Source organism: Pleurodeles waltl, chromosome 5, assembly GCF_031143425.1.
Source record: "Pleurodeles waltl isolate 20211129_DDA chromosome 5, aPleWal1.hap1.20221129, whole genome shotgun sequence".
Lineage (NCBI taxonomy): Eukaryota > Metazoa > Chordata > Amphibia > Caudata > Salamandridae > Pleurodeles > Pleurodeles waltl.
In genome coordinates, this window is record NC_090444.1 from 794,226,383 (window position 1) to 794,248,819 (window position 22,437).

Sequence of the window (22,437 nt, forward strand, 5' to 3'; positions counted from 1 at the left end):
TCTCAAGGAGCTAGATTCTCCAGATATTCATGAGTTAATCATTGTCCTAAGCTAGTATTGCGAGGAACGCAAATCAGTGTTTACATCATACTGAAAACATAGGGTTAATATAAAGGATTTTGGTTCAAGGTATATTACTTTGAAAACATAGGGTTAATCAGTAGCGTTCAACTTCATGAACAACCGGCTTTTCACTGTTACATCACAGTGTAATTTCTGAGCATGTCAAAGATGAGATTCAGCTTTGTTTAAGAACCAAACACAGAATAATGCAAATGCCACCTCGAACTCCGTGATAATAACAGTATTCACAGTATATTGTATCACTAACAACAATGGTAATATCATTGGTCTCTGCAAACAAGCATTGGTCACTGTATCACGCATTGGTCCCTGCAAAGGCAAATTATCAACTCAGACGTTTTATACTGGGGCATTTCCGGGTTTGCAGACTCAACAGCCTCCTTGTTGCCTCGGGTCCGCGTTCCGTGTGGGCCCCCCCTCTCTCTTTGTCACTCTATGGCGAGTAGATCACAGCTAGGTCTGCTTCATTCGTCGGCAGGAATCGGTCCAGAGCCCACCAGGCCGTTCCTCTCTGTGCTTCCCATCGGCACGTCACCACCGGCAGCCTGATCCGAGACACAGCAGTGGCAGGCGTGCTACAGTCTCACAGGCCGTCCCCTGCCACGTTGCCCGGCCACCCCATCCCTCCTGTCGGGTGGTCGAGTGGCAGTGTAGTCACTGCCCATCTCCGGGGATCCTCATCTCTGGGCCAGTGGCTTGTGGATCGCAGTCGCTGCTCTGTTGGTCACTGCTGGGATGTCCCTGGCCAGACAGGCTGCCTCCGGCCTCAGTAGTGCATGTAGGTATGCTGCGCTTGCCAGATGGCACTGTTACGGGCCAAACGCCCTTTTCTGGCTTGGGCCTGCTCCCCTTCCTCCCGGGAGTATTGATGTGCTTTTGGCGAGTGGATGTTGTTGCCGCAACTGGGATATTACTTCACGGTTTGACTACCCATTGTGGAGCTGCACTAAGATGCATCCGCCATGATAGTTTGCTTGGCCAAGCCCCCTCCCCCCCCCAAGTTCTAGGGAAAGTTAATAACAACATGAACATGGACTTTATCTAGAAATAGGAAAAGTTCTCCCTCCTTCTGAATATAACTTCACCAACTGAAAAAGAATGGCTTAACATCTCGAAATACTAACTAGAGTACAATATACCTCCCCTTTTATACCAGTATACATATTTGGCTATTGATAAATGTTATTGTTCCAGTGATAAGTTCCATAGGCAAGGTTTCATTGACTCCACTAATTTTTGGAGCTGGTCAGAAAAACAGGCTAATCTGGAACGCACGTTATATTTCTGTGCTATTGTTAAAACGCTCTGGGATGAGAATAAATGGGTAATAAATAACACTTTACCACTAAGTATTGCTTTGAATCCATGCAACATTATACGTGGCCATTGGTGCACATGAGCCCTTCAATTAGTCAGGCTTACGAATACAGACCTTTCCCTTATAGACTTACTCTTAACGATTGGTATCAAGAAAGTTCTGTGTGAGTGGACAATTTTCATTAATCTATCTCCAGTTATGGTGGGCATGGATTTGTTTAAAGAAACTCAGATAATCTGTCTAATAATTACTTTGCTACGAGACCCTCCAAACCCTTATGTAATAAGGCCACGACCCCTGGTCCCCAGCTCTCCCAAGCCCCGCTGATCCGCTACGACCCCACCACCCTCCACGCCCTCAACCCAGGACGCTCCAACACCTGCTTCCAAGCTCACCCCAAACGTGGACCCTTCGCCTGCAACTCCTGCAAACGCATCTTCCACCACACAACTACCACGACCACAAGCCCACGCGCCATCAACCACCTCAAGTGCATCCTGGTCAACGCTCGTTCCGTCCACAAGCACGCCATTGAACTCTGGGACCTCCTGGACTCCACAGCCCCGGACGTCGCCTTCATCACGGAGAGCTGGATGAACGCCTCCTCTGCTCCAGACATCGCCACCGCCATCCCCGAAGGCTACAAGATCTCCAGAAAAGACCGCACCAACCAAGTAGGAGGAGGTATCGCCATCGTCTTCAAAGACTCCATCAGCGTCACCACCTCCACCGAAGACACCCCTCTCGCCGCTGAACACCTGCATTTTCAGATTCGCACCGACCCGAGGACCACCCTCAGAGGATCCCTCGTCTACCGTCCTCCCGGACCGCGCACCCCATTCAGCGACGCCATCGCCGACTTCATCTCCCCGCACGCCCTCGCCTCACCGGACTACATCCTCCTAGGCGACCTCAACTTTCATCTGGAACAAAACAACGACCCCAACACCACCACCCTGCTCGACAGCCTCGCCAACCTCGGCCTCGAACAACTGGTGAACACCGCCACCCACATCGCCGGACACACGCTCGACCCTATCTTCTCCGCCAGCAAACACATCTTCTTCAGCCACACCTCCGCTCTACACTGGACCGACCACAGCTGTGTCCACTTCACATTCCGACGCGAGACCCGCCACCTCCGCACTCAACCCATCCCTCGTCGACAGTGGAACAAGATCCCCGAAGAGCAACTCTTCTCCGCACTCGCCGCCAACCAACCCACCCTCACCACCGACCCCAACGACGCAGCCCTCAGCCTCACAAACTGGATCTCCAACTGCGCACACAACCTTGCTCCCCTCAAACGCACGCATCGACAGACCAACACCAAAAAACCTCTCTGGTTCTCTGACACCCTCAAAGAATCAAAGAAAACTTGTCGCGCTCTCGAGAAGGCCTGGCGCAAGGACCACACCGCTGACAACATGACCGCCCTCAAGAACGCTACCCGCGAACACCACCACCTGATCCGCGCTGCCAAAAGGAACTTTTTCACCGACAGACTGGACAAAAACAGCCACAACAGCAGAGAACTCTTCAGCATCGTCAAGGAGTTCTCCAACCCCAACGCCAACGCCGTCACGCCCTCACAGGATTTGTGCGAATCCCTCGCCACCTTCTTCCACTGCAAGATCAGCGACCTCCACTACAGCTTCGGACACCAGACCCAACCAAACACCACCGAACCCGCACCCCCTACCATCACCCTCAACAACTGGACCCACATCAACACTGAAGAAACCAAATCCACCATGAACTCTATCCACTCCGGCGCCCCTTCGGTCCCCTGCCCTCACTTCATCTTTAACAAAGCCGATGACATCATCGCCCCGCACCTCCAGGCCGTCATCAACTCTTCTTTTTCTTCTGCTACCTTCCCCGAATGCTGGAAACACGCCAAAGTCAACGCCCTACTAAAGAAACCTACGGCTGACCCGAGCGACCTGAAAAACTTCCGCCCCATCTCTCTCCTGCCTTTCCCAGCCAAGGTAATAGAGAAGACCGTCAACAAACAGCTGACCACCTTCCTGGAAAACAACAACCTGCTCGACCCTTCACAAACCGGATTCCGAACCAACCACAGCACGGAAACCGCCCTCATCTCAGTCACAGATGACATCAGAACCCTGATGGACAACGGTGAAACAGTCGCCCTCATTCTCCTCGACCTTTCGGCTGCCTTCGACACCGTCTGTCACCGCACCCTAATCACCCGCCTCCGCTCCACCGGGATCCAAGGCCAGGCCCTGGACTGGATCGCCTCCTTCCTCTCAAACCGTTCCCAAAGAGTTTACCTCCCTCCGTTTCGCTCAGTACCCACCGAGATCATCTGCGGCGTACCCCAAGGCTCATCACTCAGCCCGACACTCTTCAATGTCTACATGAGCCCCCTCGCCAACATCGTACGCAAGCACAACATCATCATCACCTCCTACGCCGACGACACCCAACTTATACTCTCCCTCACTAAGGACCCCGCCAGCGCCAAGACCAACCTACAAGAGGGTATGAAGGACGTCGCAGATTGGATGAGGCTCAGCCGCCTAAAGCTGAACTCTGAAAAAACGGAAGTCCTCATCCTCGGCAGCACCCCGTCCGCCTGGGACGACTCCTGGTGGCCCACGGCCCTCGGCACCGCACCGGCCCCCGCAGACCACGCCCGCAACCTCGGCTTCATCTTGGACCCTCTTCTCACCATGACCAAGCAAGTCAACGCCGTGTCCTCCGCCTGCTTCCTCACCCTCCGCATGCTCCGCAAGATCTTCCGCTGGATCCCCGCCGACACTAGAAAAACCGTGACCCACGCCCTCGTCACGAGCCGCCTGGACTACGGCAACACCCTCTACGCTGGAACCACAGCCAAACTCCAAAATCGCCTGCAATGCATTCAAAACGCCTCGGCCCGCCTCATCCTCGACGTACCCCGCAACAGCCACATCTCCGCACACCTGAGACACCTGCATTGGCTCCCAGTCAGCAAAAGGATCACCTTTCGACTTCTCACCCACGCACACAAAGCCCTCCACGACAAGAGACCGGAATACCTCAACCGGCGCCTCAGCTTCTACGTCCCCACCCGCCTCCTCCGTTCCTCTGGCCTCGCACTCGCTTCCGTCCCTCGCATCCGCCGCTCCACGGCGGGTGGGAGATATTTCTCCTTCCTGGCGGCCAGGACCTGGAACTCCCTCCCCACCAACCTCAGGACCACCCAGGACCACTCCGCTTTCCGGAGACTCCTAAAGACCTGGCTTTTCGAGCAGCAGTAACCCCCTCTTTCCCCTAGCGCCTTGAGACCCGCACGGGTGAGTAGCGTGCTTTATAAATGTTAATGATTTGATTTGATTTAATGTAACAGTTTGAGCTTTACCTACAAAAGTTCAAACCTCCATAGACACCGACACAAAACACAGTGTTAATACTAGCTATAGAACCTCTTGAATCTGTGACTCTTCCACCACCTCCCCTTTTTATTGTGACCTCAGACCAGCCTATCCCCCTCTTCCTTACTTTTGGTACTTTCTTTCTTTGTCACGCCCTTTGTAATTCTGTTGCAATTTTCTCTTGTCTATATGTTGATGTCCAATAATTTGTATTACATTTATCGGGATATATAATAATATCTTTTGGGCAAGAGGAATCTCTGGCATCATAGTTAATGACATTAAAAACACTGTTATCAGCACAGAATATGCTCAGCATATATATAATGAAAAAAACTCAGTTCTTCATACTATGTGCTAAATTTCCCTCCCAAAATATACCAATGCAATAATGTAAAAAGGATCCGCTTTATATAACTCACAGAATCATGCTCCAGCTAATGACTATGTTGCACAAGTGTCACGTCAGTCATAGGTCGTCCCTCTGCCAAGTATTTATACAGATACAATTAGTGCAAAGCAAGGATACTTGCTTTCCTAGCTCTAATTCTAATGAGATGTTCCCTCTGTATTTTCCATTAGATTAAATTTGCAGATAATCTACTATAGAGACTGATAGACCGAGGAGGGAGGTCATGGCATAGAGAGGCTATTGGGCACCAGGCATAGTGGTTGAAGTCATATGCTGCTGGTGTCCCGAGGTCCTTACGTTATGACTCTAAAATCTGGGCTAAATACAGTCTTTCCAAAGTTCACTCTCAGGGTAGCATGAGTGAGCTTCCAAAGGCTTCTCTGAGAGGTAGTGTTGGGGAAGGGGGAGCAAGGGCTCAGGACTCAAGTCAACCAACGCACACAATAACCTATATTCCAGCACAGTTCCTTTCCTTTTGGTTAAGAGAAATTACTTAAATCACTCAGCATAATTAAATACTAGATAGCACAGTTAGTTGTCTCAGACTCAAGCTTGTAATCCTGTTTGTGATCTTCATTAAGGTGATAGGCCCTTTTGGTACTTTGATCTTTCTAATTGTCTTTCCTAGGGTCCACAATTCATAGTATAAAGCACAATGCAAGGTATTAATTAAGTACAGGTACAGCTCAACCAAATACCCCAAAGCTTAGATGCACACAATAGTTCAGTTTGCTTTCATCAATTCAAGTTCACTCATTAATAGTCTTACGTTTGTGTGGCAGAGGTTTTTGTGCTTCCAGAGTCTCCCTCCTGTCCACTCACAAGGTAGACCCCACAGTTACGTGCATTCTGTAGACACCGTTTTAGCAGTGCGGCAGTAGTGGCCATTCTCTGCCGGGTGCAGATGAGGCACTTGCAAGGCAGGTGCAGCCTGTGGGCAGGTCATCAGTAATTAGGTGTCTTCATCTTTTGCAGCGTCTGGTCCAATAGTGGCTCTCCCTTTGGGGGTGGCGAGGAATCTCCAACTCATATGTGAACAGTGGCAGCATTATTTTGTCAGACACAAGTCAGAATGCTGATCCTTCATGATGCCTGCCAATTTCAGTGTCTTGGTGAAGCCCACAGTAATAACCCTCAGAAGATAGTTTGGGGGACCCTTCACACACAGGTCACTCCTGGCTCCATGCCCTTGTATTTGCTTGCTAGTCTAGTGGTTCCTCAAGCTAAGAGCAAGCTGGACTTCTTCTGGACAGAGGCTTCTCGTGCAGGGCTAGGCACACTCCTTCCCTCTTTCAGCAGGCTGGCAAGTAGAACTTCTGGGCTCTGAACAGATCCTCAATTCTGATAGCAGAGTGCAGACTTCAGATGATGTCCCCTCTCCTGAGGCAACTGGCTTTCATGTAAAAACCAGACCTGTTCACGAAGCATTCCTTCAAGTACTCAGTGGGCCATTTCCCTTTCATCCTTCTTGAGTATCGGGCTGCTAAAGGCACCACTATTGTCCCATAGTTGGCCACAAAATTTGTGTAATAGCCAGTCAGTCTAAGAAAGGCTCTCACTTGAGTCTGGGTTAGTGGTTACTTCAACACATGCTGAATCTTGGCATCTTCCCATTACCCGTTGAATGCCCAAGGTAGACTACAGAGAACTGCCTCACTTTGTACTCCATTTTGTCCATGGACAGTTTTGCTTCCTGTATCCTAATCTAGAGATGCTGAACACAACTACTTTGTGTGCCAATATCCTCCTTGTGGAAGAGTAGAATTTGATCAAAAACAAAATGTCTTTGCAAATGCCAGACCTAATTAGGGACCCAGTTCTTTGAAAAAGTCACAAAAGTGCACCCATGGCATATGTCTTTGAGTTAGTGGCTTTCATGAATTCACAAGAACTTACATTAGTAGACCAGGAAATCGTACTTCTAGAAAATATTTGTGAACTGTATTTTAGCACGAGCAAATATGCATGTTTAGGCTAGTATTAGACATCCTACATAATGAAACTGCTGCCATCATTTGTCGCCGTACTACAGTGCACCAAAGGGACAAGTAGATTGTTTTACAGGACAAGTAGATTTAAGAAGCAACCTGTCCCATGGACAAGTAGATATTTTATTAAATTCCACACCCCTGGACAAGGTAGATGTTGTTCTTCACTATGTATGTACATTGTACCTTACCAATGAAATGGTAGTATCAGTTTTCTACCTTTGGTAGATTTGATACTTTGGAAATCAGAGACTATCCTTTTGGGGACTTTAAGACTTTCTTTGTTTTGGTCTTAAAGGTTTATATCAACTAGCCATCATAGTTTGTTGGATTTTCTACAATTTGGTGTAGGCAAATGTATGGGCATGATATTTGAACGTTATTCTTTGTTTTCCAGGCTTACGTCAGGCTGTCATAGTTCTTCATTGAGAAGTGTCTCTCAGTAGATTCTGTTCACTCTCTTTTATAAAGGATTAATATTAGAGACTTTTAGGAGTTACTCTGCACTTTTGTGTTTGCATTTAAACATTTACTTCTTTTCAAAGGGTTTTATCTTCTTCAGAGTTATTTCTTCTTCATTTTTGAAGGTATCTATATCTGTTGTGCATTTAGGTGCTAATGCTAATGCCTCATATAGGAACAACTGTTTTCATAAGTGTTGCCATAAAACAGAATATACAGAATTGGACTTTTTTATTAAGAATCTTCTACATTTTTGTTTTACATTTTTGCATCATTAGCAGCTTTTCTAGTTCATCTGTAAATGAGTCTTATTTATCATGAGTAACATATTCAATTTAGGTTCCGTCTTAAAAAAGAAAACACACACACACTCTCTCTCTATCTCTCTCTCCCTCCAATGGTTAATACTTAGGTATTTGTGTATATTCCTATGTCAGTCGGTATATTTATTGAGAATATCTTAAAGATGTTTTAGCATCTCTAGCTACCTTTCCCGGGGGGAAAGTATATATATATGCTAAATGCTTGCTCTTGTTGTCTTCACCTGCCTGCTAAAGTTTGCAGTTGGATGTATTTTCTGCAAGAGACAAACATTCTATCTGTCTTATAGTGTAGATCTGGTAGAATATACCTTTAACGTGGTAAGAGGTATTGTTCAATAACATGCTTTGATGCTCTGTTTTCCCACAGAGTAGTACATGCTGTTTCGATCTACATATAAGAACAAATACATTTATATTCATTACCTCATTTGGCAGCACTGTCCTACAGTCACGGGTAAAACTTTTTACTCTTATTTTCTTTATCTTTGGCATATCATTGCTGTGGTCTTTTCCATAGTATTGATGAGGTGTTCATGCATGGGTTTGCATCTCCCTAGGAGAGCAAGTAGTTTAATATTCATTCCCTTATTTCGGCTCTAACACCGATTGGTCATGTTAACTAGCTTTTTCCTTATTCCATGTTTTTGAATATTTCTGACTCCTTATATGTGGTTCCTCCCACAGGTCGTGAAATATGTTAAGGCCCATCTACATTATTATACTTTTTGCTTTGCTCGAGACCAGTTTTGTTCTAGGGACACATTTTTAATGGTGTTGATCATGGTTGATACTATCTCCATGCTATTAACGCTTTATGAACTTTTATTACTGAGGTCCTTTACACAGTTCTTTTGCTAACAAGGATGTATTTCTTCCTAAGTATTATTATGAATGCATGGTCTATTCCTCTTGTACTAAAACAGTTTTCTTCTGGTTAGACATTTTCAATGTTGTTAAGACACTTCTGACACATAATTGACACGCTAACATGGATGAGCTTATTCTCATGCTTTCATGTCTCATAGTTTTCTTTATCTGTGGTTCCTTCCACAGGTTTTGATGTTGTAGAGTATATTGTTACTCACCTTAACTATGATTGTTCAGTCTTTTTCTCTTGTTCTAAACCGGTTTTGTGATACTTTGAGACTTTTTTGAAGGCCTCAGTTAACAGTTCCTCCTCCAGGTTACTATGCTTTGGTAACCGATTCTGATAGATGTCTGTATCAGATGAACAAGCTACCTTCAGTAACGCATTATGTGGTAGAGACAGGATCTAGCTGCAGATTCCTTAATGACCCACCCATCCTCCCCACTCTGTGAACGGAGTCTTCTTTGGTCTCCTATAATTAAAAATGTGATGATTCATTGGCACAAGGGTGTCTTTTGTTCAACGCGCACTGTTCCATAGGTAGTTTCTCTGTGTGGCTCCACGTTTTGAGCGCAGAAGATAGTCACGGAAGAAATTGATGGCGTGTTGGCGAGGTGGTTATATGGAGTTTGCTGACGTCACATCTGGTGGACAACGCCGGTACAGAGTCCCACGACACCCTCTACTGACGCTCTAACGTACTAGGGAAAGATGTTTCTGGATCCAGGTTCGCGCCTGGGGAAGCTACTAAAGTAAGGACTCTGCGGCTAGATCCTCTCTCTACCAGATAATGCGTTACAAAAGGTGAGTAACTTGTTCGTTACACCCAAAGTCTAACTCCCTGGCATTCTCTGCCTTGACATACTCCTGCAGTAGGTCAGATATCCAGTTATGCCTTGCTGTTCACGGGCAATCTATCTCCTGTGTCTGTATCATGTAAACAGAATAGTGTCATCCCTGGACTCAGCAAAATGAGATTGGAAAGCCATCATATTACTTCTCTAGACTCAGGTGTTAGCTTAGAGGCATATTTTACCAGTTCCACAGAATCATAGTTCATATCACCATGTTGTAGGTCACAAAGTGGTTCACTGTCTTCCTCAACCTCCTCTGTAACTACCATAATGTTCACTGTGAAGTTTCCTCAACTTATGACTTAAGCCTGTTTTCATGGAACACCCTCTTTAGCTCCTTTGTGGCACCTGTATCCACCAAGTAGTTTACCTCAGAAACATTTTTGCAGTACCTTGTATGGGCCACACCACTTAGCCTCCAAAACCCTTAGACAAATATGCTCAGCCTGCCACTGGCCCCATCAAAACTATCCTTGGGTTTAGATACTTGCTCTCAACCATACTGCTGCACGAACTTGTAATTCTCAGGGGAATATTCTTTCCAATTATTCTAGCTTCCAAAACGCATCCCATCTTATTTAAATATTTGTGTATAAGGGAATCTGGTAGCTCTCAGGTCCCTTCACCCAAATTCAACATACTATGATGGGTACAGCTGGTAAAGGGTTGTTCATCTGGATGTCCAATTAGTAATGCCCCTTTTTTATGGTACCTAAAATAAATTATCACTTTGGGCTTGGGATAACCTCATGTTCTCCTTTCTTATTGTGTTCCAGCCTTGGAAAACCCAATCCCCATTTTGTTTGTGTCCTCGCTTGAACCTTTGGGAATTGCCCTTACACTTATTCATTGGTTAGGAATAAATGTTGAGAGTTCCTCCCTCCCTTTGGCTTAAAGCTGTGCTGCTCTAGCCATTTGTTAACCTTGTCAGCTAAGCACTTGTCAGCCAACATTGTAAGTTTTGGTGGATCGTTTTTTATTAAGGTCTGATAGGTATTTCCTAAGTTGGGTAGAAAACTTCTCCTTGAGCACACTTGTTACCATTAACTGGTTCTGTTTCTTTGAATTTCTGAAGGTACTCAACTGGCTACAGCCCAGACTGCCTGACCAGAGCGTCCTTCAGTAACCCATAGTTTATTTGATCAGCCAGAGGCACTGACTACCATCATTTCTATGGGCAAGTGATTCATTAACTTTAACACATTACTAAATGCCTTCACTCAATAAGCAATCTCAAAGCTCACAAATCATTCCGAAATATCCTAGTCTTATCCATACATGTGCCCAAGCTCTTCAGGATCCTTTGCAGGCACTCTTGCAGAGTTGGAGGTCAAATCACCTTTTCCAGTTGTTGCTGTCTCCTGCCATCCTGACTCTTTTCTTCTGTAACACTGTCCCCTCTGTCTCTCTCACTAATTCTCTCTTTTCTTTTTGAAACCTTTCCTTTTTCCTCTCCTTGCTCTCCTCGCTCCCCTTCTTTCTTTCCTCACAGGCTCATTTATCCTGTCTCTTCGGCTTCCTTTCCTCTTATTCCAGGTGAGCTAATTTCAACTTGTCTGTTCTCACACTCTGTTTCTCTGCCTTCTTTTTCTGGAGTGTCAGCTGCATGTTTGGGGTCTCCATTTGACTAACTCAAAGAATTGTTAATGGAGCTGGCGGCAAAATCTTGGAGGTAGGGGCAGGATAATCCCCCTAGCTTCAGTATTTACATAGACACACACACACACACACACACACACACACTTGAAGTCCTGCTACCACACATTTATTATAGGCTTACTGTACATGCACCTGCATTTACTTTACACACAAGATTTCAGTGCAATATTCTGGAGTTCACATAACTGTAGAACTCACTACTTCTGACACAGATAAAAAGGTCTAATCAGCGTAGAACTTATAATGCTGCCCCCACTGTCCTACACCCGGAAGATTGACATTAGATTTCTGTCCACTAAGGTGGCATGTTTGTTTCACCCTACTAGGTCAAAGAACAGGTTCTGGACTTCACATTGTCGGGGACAGGCTTAGGCCTCTGCTGACACACACTGTTGATGAATGTTGACATTGCACAGTGCTTTGCCACCACTGCTTAATGTTTATGCATCAAGACACAGAGAGTAGTCTTGCGTCAGCATAAAGTTACTCCTGGTGCGCCCCTCCAGTCCTCAGAGTCATGGTCTTGGTCACACAACTTACAGGATTGTCTAGGACACAGCATTCTCGCATGTTGTTGTGTGACGAGCCAAAATCAAAGGGCCTGATTACAACTTTGGAGGAGGTGTTAATCCGTCCCAAAAGTGACGGTAAAGTGACGGATATACCACCAGCCGTATTACGAGTCCTTTATATCCTATGGAACTTGTAATACTGCTGGTGGTATATCCATCACTTTACCGTCACTTTTGGGACGGATTAACACCTCCTCCAAAGTTGTAATCAGGCCCAAAATGTCAGGATACCAGATGTCATTCATCTGGATTAATCGGAGCAGGGATAGAGATAACTAGCCGCAGATTCCTTATTTTAGAATTCTTCCCCAGGCATCAGACTGGATCCGGAAAATCGAAGCTGATGCCAGGGAATTCAAAGGTAACGAATTTGCAGCTAGATAGAATCTCTACCAGATAAGGCGTTACTGAAGGTAAGTAATTTTTTCGATACCATGCAGTGGATATTCCTATGCCAACCACGACAAAAAGTAATAGAAGGTCAGTGATAATTGGTGACAACCGACATGCAACCAGCCAAGTAAAACTATTATTACTTATTGTCTGAAATAGGGTTTTTTGTGATTCTAACAATAACATGAACAGGATTTTAGTCCAAGATTTTAGTTCTAATATTTTTTTTTAAATACTGTTCTTTTATTGCAGCGACGATAGCCACATCCCTGTTTCATCAAATTACCACCTGAGCGATATTTTTTCTGACCTTTTAAATTTTTCTGCCAAGTATCTTACCAGAGGTGGAAGATTAGTCTACTGGCTACCCGTCTATAGACCTGAGTAAGTATAATTATCTGTTTTGTTTTCTACTCTATTTTAACAAAATGAACATTTGTGTACAGCATGTGTGCGCCATTATATGTGTTTAACCTTTCGCTAATAATTTAACTTTTGTGTTTCAATAATGTATTTATAATAATGAACCATTTTGGAGAGAGATGGCACAATTGATTTCTCTTGACTATTTTGTGAAAAGCTGAAACAAGTTGTTTGTTGTATTGTTTTAAATTTTGTTATTACAGTTATAAATGCCAGTGACCAGACAGTTAATTTTCAAATTCAGTAAAGATCCAATAATGCAGTTATTCAGTGGCTAGTTAAAACAGTTCAAGACATTTTAAGGAAAGGAACTTACTCAACAAAAAGTCTTGTTCTCAGTAAATTGGTTTTAAATCTTGGCACTCATGTGTCAGAGGCAAGTGAATAAAACGTGAAACTGTGTGACAGACAAATGTTTTACCTTAACTGAAGTTACTGGGCAATTGTACCTTTAATGTTAAATTCAGTTGGCACAGCGACACTTTGACTAGAACTCTAGATCTGAATTTTTGTCAAGATTTTTAAGGTGCAGCATACAAATGTCACTCCACCCTATGGGACTATACCCTCAATACCATATTGCATACAATGAATTATGCCTTGTTGCTTTCAGTCTTTTCTCACCATTTGAATAATTACACATTTCCCACTTACATTCACTTTATATGAGTTACCCCATTGAAGTCACGTAGCAGTGCTAATGTATGGGAAAGGTGGAAGACTATGTCGGCCTGCCTGGAAATAAAACACTATAGACCAGACATATCAAGCATTATTCCGGTCTTCAATGGCCCGATTTGCAGAATTGGGCCATTTGTGACCAGAAAAGTGCATTTTGATATGTATTACTCCCAAAATGTGATTCAATAACATGTTACCAAATCACCATTTAAAACTGTGAATACATACCGATTCTGTATGTGGAAGGGGCATGTTTAGGGGGTCCTCCCCAAATACTGAATCCGAATCAGATGTATGAATGTTTTGCGACCAAATTACGGTCGTAAAACATTCACATGTTACCAGCAACTCAAAGTAGGTGGTATTCTTCACTCTTTTTCGGATCACCTCGCTGAATTAATATGTAAAAAAAAACAATTTTACTATTTTAGGTGATTTTAATATTCATGTAGATACCACAGATAACATGGCTGCTAAAATCCTTCTTCCTGACATGGCTACATTGGAACTGGGTCAATTGGTCAGAGGCCCCACCCATGACAAAGGACACGCCATTGACTTAGTCTTTAGTATTTTAGCAGGTTTAGCCTCCATGCCTCCTCTCCCTCTGGCCTCGTCAGACCACTTTTTAATTTCTTTAAAGCTAGCCATCCCTACCAAATGCAGATTGTCTCATTCAATAGTCCAGCCTTTCAGGCGCTGGCATAAACTCAATGCTAGCGATTGGATTAGTACCTTGGAAAGTCGCAAACCCTTCCTCCTTGATAGGAAGGGGATCGGGTTAGAATCATTCAATGAATGGATCAGTGAGTGCTCAGACATCTAACTACCCTACAGTACTAAAACTGGGATTCGCCGGAAATCTAGCGCCCTGTGGTTTACTTCTCACCTACAAAATCTTAAAAGGAGATGTAGATGTCTGGAAAGTAGATGGAGAAAATCCTATGATATTGCACTAAAGGCAGAATACAGGAAGGCTATTAGACTTTATCACGCTGAAATCAAATCAGCACAAAGTACTTACTATGCCACTAGAATTGAATAGTCTTCCAACTCTCCCAAAGGGATTTTTCAGTTACTCAAAGAAATTTTACAATCACACCCTGATGGTGAATTAGTCAAGCACTCTCAAGAGCATAGTAATAATTTGACAATGTTTTTTCAGCAAAAAAATTGACGATATTCTAACCTAGTATGCACTACTCCCAGGCTGCGTTGGATCACCGTTATAACTGTGCTGCTGCTATTTCACAATTTTCTTCTCTCTCCCAGGATCAGGTCGCCTCTCTCTTCTCGACTCTTAAGTCAGGATCCCCACTGGACCCTGCTCAGGCGTCTGTATTGGCCCTTGGGGCACCAGTCATTGTGCATGTCCTGACTGAACCGTTGAATTCCTCACTATCTAGCAGCATAGTTCCTTATCAGTGGAAACGTACCATAGTTAAATCCCTGCTGAAAAAAAACAACCTTGATGCAACAGTACTAAACAATTATAGAGCCATCTCGTTGTTGCCATCTCTTTCTAAAATATTAGAAAAACACATTAACTCTCAACTTTCGAACTTTCTTGAGGATAATAACATCCTTCATCCTACCCAGATGGGCTTTAGACCTCTCCATAGCACTTAATCCACTATGATTGCCGTCATGGAAGAGGCCAGGAATCGTATGGATCAGGGTTTTTTTATGGTGATTGTTCTCCTTGACCTTAGTGCTGCCTTTAATAAAGTTGACCACCATTTACTCCTTCAGAGGATGAGGGAGATTGGAGTTGCAGGGGGTGGGGTGCACTAAGTTGGCTGTCTTCATTTTTGGGGGTAATGGGGAGAGATAATTTCAGGTGCTTGACCGATCTCACCTCTCTAGTTGTATTAAAAGTAGCTGTGATGTGCCACAGGGCTCGCCCCCTAGTCCTACTTTATTTAATATCTATATAGCTCCCTTGGCTAAGATAGTGGAGCCATTCGGACTTTCACTAGTGTCTTATGCAGATGGCACTCAGCTAGTGGTTTCATTTTCTACTAACTCTGGTACTGATGGACTTTTATTGTCTCTCTGTCTACAGGCGGTGTCAAGATGGATGACTGAAAGTATGCTCCAACTAAATGGAGACAAAACCGAGGTAATGATACTGGGACAATGCGCCTGTCCGGGTATGAATCCCTCTTTGCTTGATTCCTTGGGGAAGTTGCCTCCTCCTAAGGATTACATTAAAAGTTTAGGAGTCTGACTAGATCCCCGACTTACTATGGAACATCAAGCTCAGAAAATGTCTTCTACTTGCTTCGGTCTAATGAGGCTTCTAAGGAAGGTTTTTAAAATGTTTCCGTTCTTGGCAAAAATAATTATTATTCAGGCTCTTATTATCTCTCGATTGGACTATGGCAATGGATTATCTCTAGGTTTCCCTAAGTATGTGAAAATGAAGTTGCAGGTAGTTCAGAACGCCGCGGCTCGTCGTCTTCTGGAGATAGCTAGGCATGCTTCTATTAAACCTGCCCTCTCCTTTCTTCATTGGCTCCCTGTGGAACAGCGCATAGAGTTTAAAACATTGTGCTGCATCCAGAGGTCCTTATATAATAGAGGTCCTCCTCTTTCAAGAACCCTTGCATCTTTTTATAAACCTTGCAGAGATCTCAGGTCTTTATCAGTGGTGTTGGCCATTTTACCTAGAGTAAAAAAAATCAAGATGGGGAGGTACAATGATGGCATATCTCGGAGCTAAATTGTGGAATTCTCTTCCCCTTAGCCTTCAGCTAACCTGACATGAACTTAACTTCCAGAAAGCACTTAAAACCTGGCTGTTTTAGAGCCTGTTTCTCAAACATTGTCACAGAGGTTTGGGTTTAGCGCTGGGAGGCCTTCAGGTAGCCATGCGCTATATAAGTAACTTAATATAACATAACATTCTCAAAGGGGAAGGGGTCCCAAGAGGACCCCTTCCCCATTGAGAATATTTAAAAAAATGTAAGAGTAAGCAATGACCCCACGAACCACTGCCTATTCTGAAAAAATGAAAATGAACTTTTCATTTTTTGTTTTTAAATGCATCTTGTTTTTCTTTAGGGGAAACTGGCTGCATTAAAAAAAAAAAAAAAATGCTTTGTTAAAAAGCATTCACAGACATGGTGGTCTGCTAATCCAGGCAGGCCACCATCCCTGTGATGGCTGTGATTCCTAATGAATCACAAATTGCGACCTACCTCATTAATATGCATGAGACATGTCTATTTGCGACCTACTAGGAATCGCTTATGAAACTCAAAGGAATGTCATACATTAGGAATACCGATTTCCTAATTGTGATTTGGAGAGAATCGCAATTAGGAACTCAGTATTCCTAATGTTAGTAAAGCTGGCCCTAAATTTCGAAATACAGCTCCATCAGAAAAACAACAGAGAAGGCAGTTTACGATGAAAAGTGAGTCACCTTCAGATGTACAGTGAAGTAGAATTTAAAATATTTGCTATGGACGTTTGTGTCTTTGCATGCACAATGAAAACACAAGAGGTTTTTCAAAAGTTGACATATTCTGCCATTTTTACAGTGAGAGTGTGATTCAAAGTACCATTATTCAGTACTGCAAACATGAAATTCAGAGACGTACTGTCACAGTCTCTCTCCTTTGCTACCCCCCTGAAACAATTGGTTGAAATCGTGCGTTTTCAGATGCTCTTTATACTCTTTGTCACAATTGTGTCTACAGAGCTCTAAGTGTGCTTCTGCCTATTGAAAAAACATCAGTACAGTTTCACGAAAAACCGGAAAGGTTAATTACCGTTACCAAAATGAGTACATAAATGTCATCATCTTCAGATTCTATTTTACTTATAGTTAATCCATCTAAAATGCTAATGGACGTAAAAGTTACTAGCCCTTGCACTTCTACACATCCGGGCATAATGCCCCAGTTCTTTAAAATTTCATACAAGTCATGGTCCTTGCTGGAAAATACTTATCAGTAGCCCAGTGCACTTGTACATCTTATACAACTATTCTTAAATACCACTTTAATATTTGTTCTTATCCTTGCCACTTCCTTTTCCTGTCCCACGACTCAGATTTAACATTGTTAATGAGTTCATATGTATCACCATTTTCTTTTAGTCTTTCTACAATTCAAATATATGATTGTTTGCTTTGTTTCCATGTAACGAAGATGATAAAATATCAATCTGGTTGTATTGCCCATTGCTAATTTGACCCACAGTTTCATGTGGAATTTCACTGGCTGCAAAAGTTGAACATTTGTTCTGTATATCTTACTACTATTAGCTCACATTTCAATTTTTTTACAATATTTCATTTTTCCTACCCATCAGAAATGACAAGCCTGTTGTTGATCATGCACAGCACATGATATGATCATACAGGACTAGTGAACAGTGCACAACAGGCCAGTCACTATTTGAATTATTATGGAAAAAAGCAGATTGGCTGTATCAGTGGGCAAAAGAGATGATCCTGTAGTGGTGGATAGTCAAGTATTAGACAAAAGGATACAGGCCAACAGGAGTCCTATAAAATGAATGTTGATGAAGTATTTAGAACAAGGAATTTTGCAGTGATTAACACACTACAAATTCCTACATAGAGCTTCTTAAAAAACTGTCATAATGACCAGATCTAGATTGCGGGAACATCAGAGTGTATTTGGTCCACTACTCCTGAGACTGAATTTATGCACTTGGCACGGTCCTGTCTGGCCATCCAAGCTTACAGTAAGGAAGTGGAGATAACACTTGTGGAAATGACCAATACACAAATTGCACTAATACCTACTGGAACGATCCAAGGGTGAGATATCATCATAAATACTCACCCTCAGAGGTCGACTGAACCTTTAGACTTTATTACGAAGTCAGTAGTTAGGATCCAACAACCACAAATCAATAATATAAAACTCAATAAAAAATATTAAACACACTGAATAAATCAACACTAAATAAAACTCCAAGCTGAATAAAGTTTCAAAGCTTTAGTACAATTCCAAAATCGGTGTCACATTCTTTCTCCTTCTGGCATATTTCCTGAAACTGATGTTTCACTCAAATTGTCTTAACTATTCAGTCAATTGTTGGGCAGTCAATTCTTTTAAACTAATGCTATTACCATTGTTGCGGAGCACAAACTGCGGTACATTGCATAGGGGTCTCATAATTTGCTCTTGAGTCATCCTAGATGATGCCATTGAACCTGGGGGACATGTCATATCAATCAGTGGACCAACTCCATTATGTGTCTGGTTCAAACCAAAAGGTGTCATAGCTGGCAGTGTAGTGCTCAGTCTCTCAATTTCTGCAGTTGGTCTGAAAGGTGAATTCATTGCTGTTACTGGATTTATAATCTGGGGACCACTCTCATTATTACTCCGGGCATACAACAGGACTACTCGACCTATAGTTAGAGGAACTGTTAGTGCTTCTGATCCTGACAAATTCAACTGATTTTGCAGGAACATTCATCCTTTACCTTGGCCAGTTAGTACTGTACCAACAGATTCTGGACAACATTCTGGGGGGTCATTACTGGGGAGTACATTGGCATTGTCTCTCTCTGATTCACAAATTGTACAGGTGTCTGTACACTAGCTGTGGACTCAAACTGAGCCATTTCTGCATTCTGAATTGGTTGTAGCATACCTGGAACTAGAACATTCTGAACTGTTAACATTTGGAACTGTCGGATAAACCGCTGGTACCTGTGCAACATTAGCAGGAGGCACATTTGAAATTATCCGATCCTGGCTTTCTGGAACTGAAGCTGTGGCAAAATTCGGGACTACATTCTGATTTACTGATTCAACTGCATTATATGGTGGGGGACGATTCTGCAACACCTGAGTTAGAAATTCATCATCTGAATCACTCTCGACATGTGCTACCCTTTAATTTTCACCCAACTCCTGTTCTGTATCTTCTTCCGATTTCTTTTTGGGTTTAGGGTTATCACCTGCATCACCTTGCTGTGTATTTGCTGGAAATAACTTCACTGCATGTAATGTATTTGCTCTTCACATTTTCTACTCTGCATCCCACCTCGCTTCCGCTAGTGTCTTTTCTGCTTTCCTCATTCTCCTTTTAAATTTCGGAGCTTCTTTTTGTCTCGCACCTTGTTCACAAAATAGTAAGTGCTTCAAACTGTGCAGGTCTAGGAAGGGGCTTTAATTCATACATCACCCTCCTCAGATTCTCTAAGATTCTCAAATTAAAGGTTTCATAACTAGGAAAAGCTAAGGTGCCATCCTTCTCAGTTAATTTGCACCATTGATTTACCCAAAGACATGCTGAAACTCATCTCTCTTCCATTATCTCGAATACTGGTGTACCCTCAGGTGGAGTAGGCTCACCCTCTCAAACTGGAATAAAGACAGCTCCTCTCAACGCACTCTTTAAGGCTTTGAAAATGTTTATTTTTACACAAATCAAATTCACAAACAGAAAATCTATGAAACCAGGAAGTAATTTTCAATCCCACAATCCTATTCACGAGCTGTTCTCGACCTATAGCAGCGCAGTCTTGCCCACCAATCCATGTGCAGCTTTTCTCACCAACCGACCTATCCCAGTGCGGACCAAATGATGTCATACTCACTCTGTCTTGCAGCTGCTACTCACTTCAGAGCCGTCTCATACACATTCACGCAAAGCTTAATGCAAAATATTGCGAGCTCAGAAACCAAAAACCTGTTTGCTCACTACAGGTAGGACTCAAACACTTTGGAGGCTGTGCGGAAATTTCAATTGTGACCTTTCGCACAAACAGCTACTCTTCCGGCTGTGGCTTTCTCACAAACGCAAGTAAGATTTGACCTCAAACCTCACTCTGATTAGTACGGATCCTCCATGTGCGCCCAGGATTCACCTAATACCAACCAATAACATACACACTCAAGGGAAATACTACTGGTGTTTTCGACAGTGCTCAATCGACCAAGCCCTCACCTGCGGACAATATATTAACCAAGTGTCTCTATACACTTGTACATACTCCGGAGTCTTAGGCCACGCAGGACTGGGCAGTATTAGAGCACAAAGTGCCACATTGACTTGGAGTACGCAACCCCCCCCCCCCCCCTATTTCACCCTTTGGAGTACGCCAACTCCCTACTCAACTACCTTGGAGTACGCAAATTCCCGACTTCACTCATACATCACACTTTACCACGATTTTCCAAAGCATTGCAGGTGCAAACCCTACTCAAAACTCATACCGTACACTTGTAACACAACGCTTATAAACATACATGAAGATCATAGGCTGACCAAAGCGTCTGAAAAGATTTAACCTACTAAACATCAATACTGTTAGACACTCTGAAAGAATAATATAAAGTAGCAAAAACACAGTATGAACATAACCAGATTTCAAAACATGTGATGGTGACATCAGAAAGTCATCAAAATACAATTTTAGCAATTCAGTTTCAGAGCTGGGCCATACCTAACACTAACCAAATTGTGACTTGCATGTCAAAAATAAAAGAAGACAAAAAAATAATTTGGAAAAAATCTAACTAGGAAAACTAACTCTACAAGAATATGCTGGTGTAAGTTACTAACTCAAAAAGCGAAACAAGAAACCTCATTTAGTTATACCTCTCCTCGTGGGACAGCAGTAAACATTGATTCGTTGCACAGAGCATTCACCTTCTTTTGGTGTCGGTTGGAAGCAGCATCTGGACAGTGCAAAACAACAGCTGCACATTGGATAGATCAGCAGTTACGAATTAGTTGGTCTTATTAGTACTGAACCACGTAACAGACTAGGACAGTTAAGACTATGATGAGAAATCACACCAAGAAACTCAGAGCAGAGAATGTGAGCGAGAAGGCTTATGGTGGGTTCTGGACAGCATCAAGACAAGAGTGGAATGACATCAAGCAAGTTCCGAGGGGATTTGACTTCTGTTCCAAAGTTCTTCACATAATTAAAATAGCCAAAATCCATTTGATTGGTCCTCATGGTGGGCATAGACTGGGCATTGATTTCAGCATCCAATCATTGTACATGGCACCACCAAGTTGGCAACTTTTCAAAATTCTATCAGCAATAATCCATTGTTTCTAATATAATTTCATATTATATTTTCTAATAATCTGCAACTAACAGTTCCTTTCCCATGGCACACAATACATTAAGCTAATATTCTCTTTATATAAGCTTCCTGGTTCTTCCTGTGCAACTCTGCAGCTAGAAGAAATATTGTTACATTTGACATGCTCTTCTCCTAGAATGCAATAGAACATTCAGAAAGGCATTTGCAACCTAGCGAAATAATTCAGGTTAATGGACAGTGTGAACAATAACATTTTCCATGACTGCTTGCAAAATAAACTTTCTGACGTAGTCATGTTAAGGAAGCCTTTAATACACAATACTACAATTAATTAATAAAACCTACTACACACCCATAAATTCAAATCAAATATTCAAAGCAAATTGTCTTTATTGAAGCATAATTCATGTTATGTCAAAGTAGTATTTAAACTATAACTTTATTTTTCTAAACACATAATTCATAATGAAATCAATGTATTTCTTTTAAATATTTTATTTCTGCTATTTCTACTTGAAAATAATACTCTCTTGTTAATATTTATTAATAATACTGACTGGATTAGCAGGGGGCAGGCCGCACAGCAGCCCATGGAGGCAGGACTACATACCATCCGCCGCTGCTCAGTGGTGGTGGTGGTGGTGCTGCTGATGCTGGTGGGGGGAGGCTCCAGCCCATCCCCTGCAGCCTCAGATGGCTGCACAACCATGGTTGGTGGTGGGGTCTCCGTCAGAGTCCCTGCACCAGGCCCCTTGCCCTTACTGCCTGCTGGTGCTGGCTCCTTCCTCTTCCTGGCAGCAGCTGGGGCAGGCTCCTTGGTCTTCCTGCCAGCAGCTAGGGCAGGCTCCTTTTTCCTCCTGGCAGCAGCCAGGGCAGGCTCTTTGCTCTTCCTGCCAGCAGCTGGGGCAGGCTCTTTGCTTTTCCTGGCAGCAGCTGGGGCAAGCTCCTTACCCTTGA

The 22,437-nt window shown here is 43.3% G+C and overlaps 1 protein-coding gene across 3 annotated transcripts in view; it reads left to right on the forward strand.

The window, feature by feature from the left end:
* The window catches only part of TRMT11 (tRNA methyltransferase 11 homolog), a 255,548-nt gene that overhangs the window by 117,798 nt on the left and 115,313 nt on the right, over window positions 1–22,437 (forward strand). For 2 of the 3 annotated variants that reach the window (XM_069234818.1, XM_069234819.1), the window contains exons 11-12: window positions 12,569–12,700; window positions 15,486–15,542. In XM_069234818.1, the coding sequence (XP_069090919.1) occupies window positions 12,569–12,700; window positions 15,486–15,504 (151 nt within the window). In that variant the 3' untranslated portion in view covers window positions 15,505–15,542. The remainder of the gene's footprint in view (window positions 1–12,568; window positions 12,701–15,485; window positions 15,543–22,437) is intronic. The other variant, XM_069234817.1, reaches the window with a different exon arrangement.